The sequence below is a fragment of the Hemitrygon akajei genome, chromosome 23 (genome assembly GCF_048418815.1).
Source record: "Hemitrygon akajei chromosome 23, sHemAka1.3, whole genome shotgun sequence".
Classification (NCBI taxonomy): domain Eukaryota; kingdom Metazoa; phylum Chordata; class Chondrichthyes; order Myliobatiformes; family Dasyatidae; genus Hemitrygon; species Hemitrygon akajei.
In genome coordinates this window covers 26,989,526-27,005,443 of record NC_133146.1, presented here as the reverse complement: position 1 = coordinate 27,005,443, position 15,918 = coordinate 26,989,526, and the positions used below count along the sequence as shown (strand labels likewise).

Below are 15,918 nucleotides of genomic sequence, written 5' to 3'. Positions count from 1 at the left end.
CCAGGCCATGTGCTCGTCTCTCTCCTACCATCAGGCAGGAAGTACAGGAGCAGGAGAGGTCCCACATCACCAGGTTCAGGAACTATCATTACCCTACCATCAGGCTCCTGAACCAGAATGGATAACTTCACTCACCTCAACGCTGAAATGACTCCACAACTTACAAACTCACTTTCAAGGACTCTGCAACTCACGTTCTCAGTATTATTTATTTTCTTTATGTTTTGCTTTGTTTATTTTGTTTTGTTTCTGTGCAGTTTTTTATAAATTCTATTGTATTTCTTTAACTTCCTGTAAATGCCTGAAGAAAATGAATCTCAATGTAGCATATGTTGACGATAGATTTACCTTGAACTTTGAAGTTTCCTGTCATGATTTCCACACCCCCCCCACCCCCCTCCCCCGGTCTGGCTGCATCCTTTCCTGCTGATCTTTAGACCCAGTCACAGACTGCTGCTATGCCCAGTAAGTTCATCCCCACCCCCAACTGTATCCAAAGGTGTGCACCTGTTAGGGAAAGGGAATGGCCACGGGGAACTCTGTGCTGTCTGCCCACACCCCCTTCCTCTCCTGGTTATCACTCAAATTGCTCTATTCTTACAGCTGTCTGCAGTCTAAGGAACTAGAGCTAGAGGTGGATCCTGGATACTTCCAACACCAGCTTTAGATCCTTAACGTAGTCAGTCAAGAGCTGCACCTCCATTGTGTGGAAGTAGCATCCCCACTATTGAGGTCAACTTCAAAAGGCGATGCCTCAGGAAGGCAGCATCCGCTATTGAGGTTCCCCGCTGCACAGGACATGCCCTCTTCTTGTTACTATCATCAGGGAGGAGGCTCAGGAGCATGAAGGCACTTTAGACACAACTTCTTCCCCTCTGCCATTAGATTTCTGAATGGACAATGAACCTAAGAACACTACCTCACTCATATTGCATGACTACACTGCTGGTTGGCATCCATCTGTCTTGAGGACAATGGGTGATGATGACCATCATCACAATCCTGGGCGGAAGGTACGGAGATCCTGAGATGCCCAGTCATCAAGATTCCTCTCTCGGCCTCACTAGTGTAGTCCAAACGAAAGCTTATGAAGCAATACGTTTGGCACCAGTTTGGCTGCAGGAGCTGCTGGAAGGATGTTCAACAACATTCGGCTGCCTTAGGGGCTCCACTTTGGATTTGCTGTCTGGGTTTACTCCCATAGTCTTTGCCTTCCCCGAGGCTGCCCACAAGGCAGTGGGGCTATTTACCCATAGCTGGGAGTCTGGTTCACGAGCAACAGGGCATGTCCACACTCTGGTGGGTTTGTGTGCTACGTGTGCAAGGGCTAGACTGCTACTACACTGTATATTATATATTAATATATTTTTTGTAAATTTCTTATCATAATTTATACATCATTTGTGTATTGCACTGTTCAATGCAGCAAAACAGCAAAGTTCACAACGTATGTCAATGATAGTAAACTTGGTTCCAATTCTGACATGTACTACACCCACTGGCTGTTCACCATCTCACTTCTGAATACCCTGCAGCCGCCAAGACATCCTTAACCCCAGCATCAAGAAGGCAACATACTATCCCAGAGCAACAAACTAACTCCTGGAGAAACTCAGCAGGTCAAGCAGCATCTGTGATGGGAAAAGAATGGTTGATGCTTTGGATCAAAACCCTGCCCTGATGCGAGGAGGAGAGGACTAGGATGCCTGAGGGGCAACAGTGGAAGGGACATCATGAGGGGAAGGCACTGAGGAGTCCCTGCAGGAGATCGGAAAGGCAACGGTGGAACGAGCTGGTTACTCTGCCACTGTTTTAATTTCCAGACTTAGACGTGACCCGGTTGACAGGCCCTGAAGCTCTTCTCTCCTCAGAGTCAGGTTTCACTGCAGTTTCAGCAGAACTCTATTCATGCTGAACAGATGTGTGAGGAAGGCTGGTCATGGGAAGTGGAAATGGATGTTTCTGTATGACTTCTCTCCATGAACAAGCAGCAGAGTGAGCTGTTCAAACATGACATCCCAGTGCTTGCACTCTGCTTCCTGCTAACCATAAATAGAACTATTTAAATCACTGCCACTTCCCAGCTGTCAATCTGTCTCAAACCTTGTAGTTTACAGAAGAGTGTTCAGCCAGGTATGTATGACAGTGGCCATCAGATACTTGGGAGTGTTTCTAGCTTCACGCTTCCCGCCAAATGCGGAAATCTACCACTCTTCCATCAGCACTGCTGAGCCAAAATCCTGGAATTTTCATAGACAGGTATTCCAGTGAGGGTGCAGAAGAGGTTTACCAGGATGCTGCCTGGACTAGAGAGCAGGTCATATGAGGACAGGCTGAGTGGGCTAGGCCTTTGCTCTTTGGAGTGAAGAGGGATGAGAGATGTACAACACAAGAGGCATAGATCCGGTAGATAGCCAGAGACTTTTTCCCAAGGCAGATATGACTAATACAAAGGGGTATCATTTTAAGGTGACTGGAGCAAAGTATAAGATGTACAGTACATATATACTGTATAGCTATAGACTTTTGCACAGTACTGTACTTGTCAACGTGGAGTGGAGAGCAGGTTTGTAAAGCTGTCAGGAGCAAAGGATGTTGGGAATAGCGAGGTGGAGCACTGCAGGAGGGTGAGGGACAAGTGGCTGAGAAAGAGTGCCGGGGTGGGGTTGGTGCAGGTGCAGACACACCCAGCCCTGAGATACCAGGTAAGGTAATTTGATTACAAACAATTGGTTTATTGATAATTACAGGATGTCTCCCTGATGCTTATCCAACCTCTTCTCCTCTCCCTTCCCTCTTGATTCCCCTCCCTTTCCCACTCTCGGTCCCGTATCAGAATCGTTTATTATCACTTATATGTTATGAAATTCATTTTTTGTGGCACCAGTACAGTGCAATACATACGATTACTACAGTACTGTGCAAAAGTCTAAGTATCTTATCTATATATATCTGCCTAAGACCTTTACGCAGTACTGTAGGTGCAGAATTGGGCTATTCAGTTCATTGAATTGGCTCCGCCGTTCCATCACAGCTGATTTATTTTCCCTCTCAACTCCATTCTCCTGCCTTCTCCCTGTAACCTTTGGTGCCCTTACTGATCAAAAGTCTATCAAACTCTGTTTTAAATATACTCCATGACTTGGCCTCCATAGCCACGTGTGGCAATGAATTCCACAAATTCATTATCCTCTGGTTAAAGAAATTCTTCATCATCTCTGTTTTAAAGGTAATCCTTCTATTCTGAGGCTGTGCCCTCTTGTCCGAGACTCTCCCTCTGTAGGAAACGATAGGAGGGATGTCAGAGATAAGTTTTTACACAGTGAGTGGAGAGTGCATGGAATGCCCTGCCAGTGGTATGGGGAGATATTTTAGGGATTTTAAAGAAATTTTTAGATAGGCACATGGATGATACAAAATGAAGGGCTATGTGTGAGGGAAGGGTTAGACTGATCTTAGTGTAGGTTAAAAGGGCCTGCACCGTGCTGTACCGTTCTGTGTTCAATGCACATCTCGGAAAGAAAACCGACACCTTGTGAATATATCATTTTAGAAGCTAACTTCGGGTTTAAGATGGCACTGGTGAAACTCAGTGACTACTTTCCAGCAGCAAATAAAACAAATAATTACTTCATTAACCACTTTTTCTGGTAAATGATCTCAGAAAACAATAGCCTCCAACTTCTGTACCAGAGTTGAGCCTTTGAACCACCTGTCCAACCTGAAGTCTTGAAGGTGCAGGATGGTGTGGTATGTACTAGGTGAATCGAGGCAGTGGGGTCTGGGCCCGAGAGTGGGAAATGAGCCAATGTATAGCCATTGCCGAAGCAGACTTGGAGGCATTTTGATGTGGCGGAACTGAAGTGAGGCGAGGCAGAGTGAAGACAGAGCCTGGGCCCGAGAGTGAGGAAAGACCGATTTAAGCACCAAGCTGAATTAGAAAGGTCGAATGCAGTCTGAATCAAGACGGCAGGGCTCAGGCCTGAAAGCATATCGAAGCAGTAGTACCCTGTTCCGAGAGCAAGAAACGACCTGAGGTTTGGACGATTTAAGTGCTGAGCCAGATTGAAGGTGTCAGGGCCTTAGGTGAGGGGCAGGCCGGTTCAGCTCGCTGCTCCATCCGGTCTTCTCATCTCTGCACTGAACTGAGGCTGTGGCCTGCAACTAATGGGTTTCTGATTTGGCTGCTGTGATGCCTGTCTTTATGTCGGTGGCTCACTTTTATTGAACTTCAGTTCTGAATGTTAGTTGCTTACTTTTATTTGCACAATTTATTTTTGTTTCTCTGCACACTGGGTGTTTGATTGTCTTCTTCTTGCTTTAATGGGTTCTTTTGGGTTTCATTGTTTTATGGCTGCCTGTAAGGAGATGAATCTCAAGGTTGTTTATAATATACATGCTTTGAGAATAAATATACTTTGATCTTTGAACTTCAATGATTTTTCAGTTAATAGATTACTGAATGTTTAGTCCCCCAAAACCAAAATTAGTAAACAATGGAAAAAACACAGTATACCAAGGATATGGGTCAATGAACATTTATTGTCAGAAGGTTAAATAATAAATAAACCATGTAAAAATAAAATAATAATGTCTGTACATTTCTTGTTATATAAAAATGTATGCAATTCCTATCTGAGTAATTGCATTTACTCATCCAAATAGATATCAGAATAGCATGGCATGTTACTGGATGAGGAATCTTATATTAAACCGGACTCTCGCAGGTTTATATTATACCTGATCTTGCACCTTGGTGTGAAACATATATAAAGCCATTAGACATAGAAGCAAAATTAGGCCATTCAGCCCATTGAGTCTGTTCTGTCATTCCATCATAGCTGATTTATTATCCCTCTCAACCCCATCCTTCTCCCTCCTTCCTGTAACCCTTGATACCCCGACTTATCAAGAACCTATCAACCTATATGGAGCAAGGGAACCTGTCAAAGTGTCATCAATAATAGTCATATTGTAATATTGGATTGTCAACATGACCTACTGGCTCTGAGGTTTCTGGGACCAGTGAGCAGAGAGAATAAGCACCTTTGCTTCAGATCTACAATCTCCAGGTTATCATGTGCTGCACTGTTTTGACTCCACAAGACCTGGAAGGTAACCTGATCTATAATTATCCTACTCAGTGGAGAATGGTCGAAAGGAACCCATAGTCCAGCAGGTTGGGCTCTTGTGTCTGGGTCAATGGGAGCACTGGAGGGGTACATGCCTAAATCTTGGAGGAAGTTATGATCAAGGGAGATCATTGAGAATGGGGAGAGGCCTCTCATGTTGATGGGGAGAGGCTCTCAAGGCAAGGACAAGGCATACTTATTGAGGAAGGGTCTGAGTGGGGAGTAGTTATGCTGCAGCCACAGAACTGGTCTGGGATTGGGTTGGGTTCCGCAGCCAATCCCAAGGATTGCATAAAAAACAGGTAAATTAGTGAGATGATGAGAAGTTCTTTGCTCCTCCTGTCCCACATAAATAAATATGGAGAAAAAAAACTGAGTTACATTAACTCTCTCTCTCTCTATATATATATATATATATATTTAATAGTTCAGGTAAAATAAGTAGCAGAAAATAACCAAATAATAAGTAGTGAGGTAGTGTCCAAGGGTTCAATGTCCATTTAGGAATCGGATGGCAGAGGGGAAGAAGCTGTTCCTGAATCACTGAGTGTGTGCCCTCGGTTTCTGTACTTCCTTCCTGACAGTGATGATGAGGAAAGGACATGTCCTGGGTAGTGGGCATACTAAACGATGGACGTCACCTTCCTAAGACACTGCTCCTTGAAGATATTTTGGATACTATGGAGGCTCGTACCCATGATAGACCTGAATAATTTTACAAGCTTCTGCAACTTATTTCTATCTTGGACATCATCCCCTCTCATACCAGACAGTGACGCAGCCAGTCAGAATGCTCTTCACGGTACATTTGTAAAAGTTTTTGAGTGTTTTAGTTGACAAACCAAATCTCCTCAAACTCCTAATGAGATATAGCCACTGTCTTGCCTTCTTTATAGCTGCATCAATACGTTGGGTCCAGGTTAGGTCCTCAGAGATAATGACACCCAGGAACTTGAAATTGCTCACTCTCTCCGCTTCTGATCCCTCTATGAGGACTGGTTTGTGTTCCCTCATCTTACCCTTCCTGAAGTCCACAATCAGCTCTCTGGTCTCGCTGATGTTGAGTGCAAGGTTGTTGCTGCAACACCACTAAACTAACTAGTATATCTCACTCCTGTACGCCCTCATGTTTCACCATCTGAAATGCTGCCAACAATGGCTGTATCATCAGCAGATTTATAGATGTTGTTTGAGCTATGCCTAGCCACATGCTCATGAGTGTAGAGAGAATAGAGCAGTGGGCTAAGCACACAAATCTGTTGAGAGTCAGTGTTAATTGTCAGCGAAGTGAAGATGTTATTTCCAATCCGCACAGATTGTGATCTTCCGGTGAGGAAGTTGAGGATCTGGTTGCAAAGGGAGGTACCAAGGCCTCAGTTCTGTAGCTTTTCAATCAGGACTGTGGGAATGATGGTGCTAAAAGCTGAGCTATAGTCAATAAACAGTACCATGACATAGGTATTTGTTTTATGGAATCTTGGTTAAACCCTTTCATGCCAGACGCAGCGATTCAAATATATTGGTTCACAATTCATTGCCAAGATGGGTCAGTTGAGTCTCTCAAAAGCAGAGGTGGAGATGTTTGCCTCATGATGTACCAATCATAGTGATGTCCCAATATTGCTCATCAGACCTGGAATATCTCGCAGTTAAGTGCTGCGGAAGATTTCAAAGATCGTTTTGGTAGCAGTGTACATTCCATTTCAGGCTAATATCAAACAGGCTCTGAGCAATGTAATCAACAGGCATGAAACAGCACATCCTGATACCTTCCCCATCATTTTGGGGGATTTTAACCAGGCCAGCTTGATAAAGTCACTATATAATTATTATCAACAAATCATCTGTAGTACCAGAGGAAATAACACATTGGACCACCGTTACTCTGCGTTCAAGAGTGCCTACCATACTATCCTATGCCCACATTTTGATAAGTCTGATCACCTGGCTGTACTTCTACTCCCTGAGTATAGGCAGACACCAGTAGTGAGGACCAGGAGGGTATAGACCAGGGAAGCACAGGAGCATTTACCTGACTGCTTTGAATCAGTGGTCTGGATGGTGCTCAGGGAGTCATCTTTGAGCCTGGATGAGCACGCCACAGTTGTGAATGACTTCATTAAAAATGTGTGGATGAGTGTGTGCCTACGAAAACTGACTGTACATTTCCAAACCAAAAGCCTTGGATGATCGGGAGGTCCATCAGCTGTTGAGGGTTAGATCTATGCCATTGAAGTCTGGCAATCCAAGTCTGTATAAGAAAACCAGGTATGACTTGTGAAGGGCTATTTCAAAAGCCACGGAACAATTCTGAAAGAGTTTGGAAGCGATGCCGGATGCACGCCAACTCTGGCAGGGTTTGCAGGCCATTACTTCCTACAGAGGGGAACCTAACTTCATGAATGGCAGCAATGCTTCACTACCAGATGAGCTCAATGCCTTTTATGCTCACTTTGAATGACTCTGAGGCTGACTCTCTGTCTTGGAGGCCGATGGCAAGCTATCTTTCAAGAGGGTGAACCTGGACCCACTGCAATTTGCCTTTTGCCATAGGTCTATGGCAGACACAATCTCAATGGCTCTCCACGCAGCTTTGGATCACCTGTGCCTTTAGATCTCCATGGCCTTCCCTGTCCTGTGTTATTCTTCTGAAACATTCAATCTGATACTTAAATGGACAATCCACTTCTCAGAAGCAGATCATCGCCCTTCCCCTGTTCCATCTCTGCTCAAGCTAGAAGTCGCCTGATTAGTTGAAGTTGGTTTGGAGGTTTTGCAAACTGTAGCTTCTCTAGCAACTCCAGCCCACCTACTTTGGAGGTGAGGATTATCCCCATCAATGTCCTTTGGTTTTACCTGACCGGCCTGTATGTGACTCTGGTCCCAGGTCAACATGGTTGACCTTGAACTGCCTTCTGATTAGAACAGCAACCCAGCCGATGGTCTCTGACCACTCGGAACAAAATTGCCTGTGGTTCAAGAGGAAGGCTCACCAGGACCTGAGACCAGCAGGGATTGTGATAAATTCTGGCTTTCCTGAGGACTGTTTCCAAAATCTTTGGTTTTATCAACACAACTGAAAATGAACAAATATTTACCTCAAAGAGAAAGACACTGTGTGTTGCTACCTTTTAAAATACTGAGTGTAGTGAGACTACATGGGACAGGAAGTGGGGTTGTGCATGGTGTGGGTTGATAGGGGTAGGTGGAGACTAGTTGTGATATATTCTAGCCCACTGTAGATAGCAGGTGTGGACATTTCCTGTACGTCAATTTCATAGAATTTGCACAAAGGACATGTGGCAGCTCTGGCAAGTGGCCAATGCACTCATGAGGTGACCAGTCAGACTTTGTCAAAGCATTAAAGAAACAGCAAAGTATTCAATGATTACTTGTGATTCTGGGTGAACGACTTAGTTAATTGTCCAATGATGGGAAGAAAATGGATAAACTTAACTACTGTAACCCTAGTAACCCCCTGATTAATATGGACAGCGGACCACTGAAAAATCAAAAAGGAGAACGGGGAAAAAAATCAACGAATGGAGAAATAAAACTTCAGAGATGAAGGCAGCTAAATATGTGATTATTATTTATTTTTATTTATTTAGCGATTCAGCACAGAACAAGTTTTTCCAGCCCAACGAGCCACACCATCCAGCAATCCACCTATTTAACACTTGCCTAATCACACGACAATTTGCAATGACCAATTAACCTATGTCTTTGGACTGCAGTGGAAAACTGGAGGACCCAGAGGAAACTCACGTAGGTTCATGGGGAGAATGTACAAACTCCTTGCAGACGGCACTGAAATTGAACTCTGAACCCCAGTGCAATAGCATTGTGTTAACCACTACACTACCGTGGCGCCTGAGTTGGTGTTTTGTTCTGCATTCCTCCCAAGTCAGAGTCAGCCGATTATTGGATTTAAAGGGAGCACTCTCACTGAAGATATTCACAGAAGGGAAGGTGAATCCGTTGAACAAAAAGGCTCCACAACACAGAATGAGCATCAGGAAGTAAACATTGTTATTGTGGAAAACATGACGGAAAAGGATCAGGTTAAAAATGAACCTGTGATGAATACTGATTGAGCCCGGTCAGTAATTTCAGAAAATTACAATAAAAATCTATTACTAATAATCTACATATTATAAAATAATGAAAACAGGTAAATATAAAATAGCTCTATTTCTGGCTTTTGTTTCAGTGAAATACATTCTTGTGCTCCAAAGCACATTTGACTTTAAGTGAGAGATAGTTAGGCACTGAATCCAATGAGACTTCGCTGGATGATTTACAAAAGGAAACGCTGCCCCAGTGCTTTTCATCAAATGTTAAAGATTCAATGTCTGCACAGATTGGATACAGTAGCAGTACAGAAGATACACTGTGCATTCAACAGTATTCACTTAACACACACGCCCTGTTATCAAAGAACAGGCTGGCCTCCATCTAATCACTGCACTGCAGCAACAGTGCAAGAGTTCATGAAATTTACATTTATTCAGATAAACAGTAATTCTATTTTGTCTTTCCTATGCATCTGAAAACAGAATAGCCCACAACAGGCAGAAAGTTACATTTTCAACTTCACATGAATCCTTACAAAGAAATAACAATGTTTATTCAACCAAACTTTGAAACAAGGCACAAAGGGTGTTTTATGAAATTTACTAGTTACTTTAAAACATAAAAAACAAATAGAGTACAGACAATGCATTGGTTTTAGTTTGACAGGTAGCTATGTGACCATTGAACCTTTAAAAGAAGTTATCTTCTGAATAAGGTGTTAAGCTCTCAATGTAAGTGGTAACTAATCAAAGAGGGATTCGCCTGATGCTTAGTCTGCAGTTATCTGTTACAAAGTTCAGTTCCTGTACATAAATTAGCTACCATACTTCCTCTAGTACAATAAGGGATAGCTTTGGATTTTCCAAGATGATGAAAGATGGCTCAAGAAATTAATCCTCTGATTTGGTTTTGGATGAGCAGGGACAGCTGTAGAGTTTCCGGGTTGTAAAGCGATATATTTCTAATCCTATTATTTCAAACGGATGATTGGTCAAAGAACTGGAGATACACCAATACCAGTCTGTCTCTAACTCATAAAATCACATGCTGAGAAAATATTCCTTAAAATGATCCTCTAAATAACCCTGGAGGTCTACTTTCCAGCACTCCTACTTTGGCACATTAGTAAGCGTGTGATCCAACTCTGATGAAAAACTTTCTATTTCAACCAATTGGACATGATGGTGGTAGCAAAATATTGGTAAGTCCATGTCTAGTATTTCTTTTCTTGCCCCAGTTAGAAGCACCTTTTACTCACGGACTTCTTCCAGCTCAGTGGGAGCAGGAGCAACATTGGCCTCAGTAATCTCTTGGTTTTCTTTCTGACAGGGCTGGCGTATTTCTAAATATATAACAACCAGCCGATAAATCTGCAGCGTCAGCACTAAGCTATTCTTGATTGTGAAGAATAATAGCATCTGGTGAGTTATCTTTCTATTTAACATTAAAAACAGTCGGAAAATGAAAAAAGGTCCATCTTGTATAAATATAGTTATAAATATAGTCCAGAGGTCTGCTCTGTATTTGTATAACTTTTCTTTCCATACTGGGATATGATATTGTGTAAGTTTCTCGTCTTCTTCCTGCATCACTGGAATTAAATGAGCAACTTTAGAAATGTTGAAATTAATGTGCAATTTGGTGGATCCAAATGTTTTTGTGATCCAAAAGTTCTTCAGAAGTTAAAAATGAGGCATAAAATTTGTTGCTTACACACATTTTATTAAGCGTTACAGGAACAGGGAGAATCATGGGAGAATCATGGCGAGAGATAGAAAGGGAAAGAGAAGAAGTGGAAAGAGCATGGGGGGTGGAGGGGAAGAGAAGAAGGTAGGAGCAAGACAAAGGTGCTGTGGTCTTCTTATACTAGAACATTGATAACAGTAAATAATAATGAAATTCCAATAGATAACATTTAACAAATTAGCCAGATTCAAGCAATGTGGCATCTGAACAATCACGTGTATGGCATAAAGGTGATTGAAAACACAAACAAGCATTGAAATGTTAAACTACAAGAAAAATACATATCCTACACCTGAATCCAACAGTACTATTTTCACTTCTTCCACTGGAGAACAACATGAAGAAGTAGGATGATTACAGGGTGACTAATCATCCCTAGATGCTCAGAGCTAGAGCTAGATAGGTATCTTATGGATAGGGGAATCAAGGGATATGGGGACAAGGCAGGAACCAGGTATTGATTGGAATTGATCAGCCATGATCTCAAAATGGTGGTGCAGGCTCGAAGGCTTCTGCACCTATTGTCTATTGTCTATTGTCTAAAATATTTCATAAACTGTCACAGTATGTTGACAGGCCGACTAGGGGGAATGCCATACTAGATCTAGTATTAGGTAACGAACCAGGTCAGGTCACAGATCTGTCAGTGGGTGAGCATCTGGGGGACAGTGATCACCGCTCCCTGACCTTTAGCCTTATCATGGAAAAGGATAGAATCAGAGAGGACAGGAAAACTTTTAATTGGGGAAGGGCAAATTATGAGGTTATAAGGCTAGAACTTGCGGGTGTGAATTGGGATGATGTTTTTGCAGGGAAATGTACTATGGACATGTGGTCGATGTTTAAGGATCTCTTGCAGGATGTTAGGGATAAATTTGTCCCAGTGAGGAAGATAAAGAATGGTAGGGTGAAGGAACCATGGGTGACAAGTGAAGTGGAAAATCTAGTCAGGTGGAAGAAGGCAGCATACACGAGGTTTAGGAAGCAAGGATCAGATGGGCCTATTGAGGAATATAGGGTAGCAAGAAAGGAGCTTAAGAAGGGGCTGAGAAGAGCAAGAAGGGGGCATGAGAAGGCCTTGGTGAGTAGGGTAAAGGAATACCCCAAGGCATTCTTCAATTATGTGAAGAACAAAAGGATGACAGGAGTGAAGGTAGGACCGATTAGAGATAAAAGTGGGAAGATATGCCTGGAGGCTCTGGAAGTGAGCGAGATCCTCAATGAATACTTATCTTTGGTATTCACCACTGAGAGGGAACTTGATGACAGTGAGGACAATATGAGTGAGGTTGATGTTCTGGAGCATGTTGATATTAAGGGAGAGGAGGTGTTGGAGTTGTTAAAATACATTAGGACGGATAAGTCCCCGGGGCCTGACGGAATATTCCCCAGGCTGCTCCACGAGGCAAGGGAAGAGATTGCTGAACCTCTGGCTAGGATCTTTATGTTCTCGTTGTCCATGGGAATGGTACCGGAGGATTGGAGGGAGGCGAATGTTGTCCCCTTGTTCAAAAAAGGTAGTAGGGATAGTCCAGGTAATTATAGACCAGTGAGCCTTACATCTGTGGTGGGAAAGCTGTTGGAAAAGATTCTTAGAGATAGGATCTATGAGCATTTAGAGAATCATGGTCTGATCAGGGACAGTCAGCATGGCTTTGAGAAGGGAAGATCGTGTCTAACAAGCCTGATAGAGTTCATTGAGGAGGTGACCAGGCATATAGATGAGGGTAGTGCAGTGGATGTGATCTACATGGATTTTAGTAAGGCATTTGACAAGGTTCCACATGGTAGGCTTATTCAGAATGTCAGAAGGCATGGGATCCAGGGAAATTTGGCCAGGTGGATTCAGAATTGGCTTGCTTGCAGAAGGCAGAGGGTCGTAGTGGAGAGAGTACATTCAGATTGGAGGGTTGTGACTAGTGGTGTCCCACAAGGATCTGTTCTGGGACCTCTACTTTTTGTGATTTTTATTAACGACCTAGATGTGGGGTTAGACAGGTGGGTTGGCAAATTTGCAGACGACACAAAGGTTGGTGGTGTTGTAGATAGTGTAGAGGATTGTCGAAGATTGCAGAGAGACATTGATAGGATGCAGAAGTGGGCTGAGAAGTGGCAGATGGAGTTCAACCCAGAGAAGTGTGAGGTGGTACACTTTGGAAGGACAAACTCCAAGGCAGACTACAAAGTAAATGGCAGGATACTTGGTAGTGTGGAGGAGCAGAGGGATCTGGGGGTACATGTCCACAGATCCCTGAAAGTTGCCTCACAGGTAGATAGGGTAGTTAAGAAAGCTTATGGGGTGTTAGCTTTCATAAGTCAAGGGATAGAGTTTAAGAGACGCGATGTAATGATGCAGCTCTATAAAACTCTAGTTAGGCCACACTTGGAGTACTGTGTCCAGTTCTGGTCGCCTCAGTATAGGAAGGATGTGGAAGCATTGGAAAGGGTACAGAGGAGATTTACCAGGATGCTGCCTGGTTTAGAGAGTATGGATTATGATCAGAGATTAAGAGAGCTAGGGCTTTACTCTTTGGAGAGAAGGAGGATGAGAGGAGACATGATAGAGGTGTACAAGATATTAAGAGGAATAGACAGAGTGGACAGCCAGTGCCTCTTCCCCGGGGCACCACTGCTCAGTACAAGAGGACATGGCTTTAAGGTAAGGGGAGGGAAGTTCAAGGGGGATATTAGAGGAAGGTTTTTCACTCAGAGAGTGGTTGGTGCGTGGAATGCACTGTTTGAGTCAGTGGTGGAGGCAGATACACTAGTGAAGTTTAAGAGACTACTAGACAGGTATATGGAGGAATTTAAGGTGGGGGGTTATATGGGAGGCAGGGTTTGAGGGTCAGCACAACATTGTGGGCTGAAGGGCCTGTAATGTGCTGTACTATTCTATGTTCTATGTTCTATAAACCAATAGCACACACACCAATTCTCCATCACACCTCACTCTATGAACCAAGTCTGCACAAAGCAGTTTCCAACATGCCTCAGTTCTTGAACCAACTGTGCACAAGTCAAGACTCCATCATATTCTTTCCCATGAACAAATGACTCACAAAACAAGCCCAGTGCATACCTCATTCTTTAAATCAAATCTCCGTCACAACTTACTCCATGAAGCATCTCCAAAAGTAGCAATTTCTAATATTGAAAACATTTATGAAATCCATCTCCATAAATTTTATAATTTATTATTTCCTTATGACATTGAGAAAAGCCACTTTGCCCCTTTGAGTCCATGCTGGCTCACAGAGCAATCAAAATCACCCATTCATTCCCCCTATAGTATATTCTCTTCCTGTTCATCATTATAGGAAGGATGTGGAAGCTTTGGAGATGGTCCAGATGTCTGCTTGGATTAGAGAGCATGTCTTAGGTTGAGTGAGCTAGTACATTTCTCTCTGGAGCAAAGGAGGATGAGAGGTGACTTGATAGAGGTGTACAAGATAATACGCCGCACAGTTCGAGTGGATAGCTATAAACTTTTCCCCAGGGCAGAAATGGCTAATACACTGGTTTTATTAAAAACCGTCTTCCTTTTTTTAACATACGGCGTTTATTTAATATTTTATATTCACCTTCAACTGGGATTCCTGGATGCGTTATTTCTCTCGATGCGGAGAAAGCATTTGATCGTATAGAGTGGAACTACCGCTTTGCGGTTTTAGAAAAATTTGACCTTGGTCAAAGTTTTATCTCTTGGATCAAATTGCTGTATCTATATCCTACCGCCTCTGTTTTGACTAATTCTCAGCAATCCCAGTTATTTAACCTTAAACGTAGCACCCATCAAGGATGCCCTTTAAGTCCCTTTCTTTTTGATTTGGCTGTAGAAGCTCTGGCGATAGCATTCCGAAGCTGTCCTGAATTGACTGGGATTTGGAGGGGGTTGTTGAGCATAAAGTTTCTCTTTATGCTGATGATCTATTACTTTTTCTTTCAAATCTGTCCACATCCTTACCTCCAATGTTTTCACTTCTTGATCAATTTAGCCAGTTTTCTGGCTATAAGCTTAATTTACATAAGAGTGAACTTTTCCCAATTAATAAAGAAGCACAAGTATTAGCATTTCGTGACCTCCCCTTTAAAGTAGTTCATAATCAATTTACTTACCTTGGTATTACAGTTACAAGGAAGTTTAAAGATTTTTTTCATCAAAATTTTGCCAATCTTTTATACACTACAAAACAGAGTCTGTCACAATGGTCACCTCTATCTATGTCCTTGGTAGGTCGTATTAATGTTATTAAAATGTACGTTCTCCCTAAATTTTTATATTTATTTCAATCTATTCCAATTTTTATTTCTAAAACCTTTTTTGATTCCTTAGACTCTATTATTTTGTCCTATCTGTGGAAGAATAAGCATTCTAGAATTAATGAAGTTTATCTTCAAAAATCTAAAAAAGAGGGTTGCATGGCCTTACCTAATTTTCGTTTATACTACTGGGCAGCTAACATTCGTTGTCTTATCTTCTGGTCTTTTCTTCATAGCCAGTCTGATCGCCTTAATTGGGTAGCAGTGGAGCTGAATTCCACTAAAGATTTATCTATTTCTGCACTTCTTGGTTCTGCACTCCCTAGTAGTTTGTCTAGACTAATTGTTAATCGTCTTGTTAGACATACTTTGCGAATTTGGGCCCAGTTTAGGAAATTTTATGGTTTTTATGGTTTTTCCCTTTCTAGTCCTATCTTACATAATCATCTTTTTTTACCTACTATGTATGATTCAACATTCTATGATTGGTATAGAAAGGGCATTAGACATTTTGAAGATCTTTTTATCGATAATCGCTTCACATCCTTTCAACAGCTCTCTGCTAAGTTCAATCTGCCTAATGCCCATTTCTTTAGATATCTCCAAATCAGACACTTTATCAATCCTTTAATTCCCAACTTCCCTGAAATACCCGAGAAAAATGCTATGGATTTCTTTCTTTCTATTAATCCACTGGGTAAAG

At 42.4% G+C, this 15,918-nt stretch overlaps 1 protein-coding gene across 1 annotated transcript in view; it reads right to left on the bottom strand.

Moving 5' to 3' along the window:
- Positions 1 to 8,776: 8,776 nt before the first annotated feature.
- tmem26b (transmembrane protein 26b) overlaps positions 8,777 to 15,918 on the bottom strand; it is a 41,945-nt gene continuing 34,803 nt past the window's right edge. Inside the window, exon 6 of the mRNA XM_073027249.1 lies at positions 8,777 to 10,800. Within this exon, the coding sequence (XP_072883350.1) occupies positions 10,460 to 10,800 (341 nt within the window). The 3' untranslated portion in view covers positions 8,777 to 10,459. The remainder of the gene's footprint in view (positions 10,801 to 15,918) is intronic.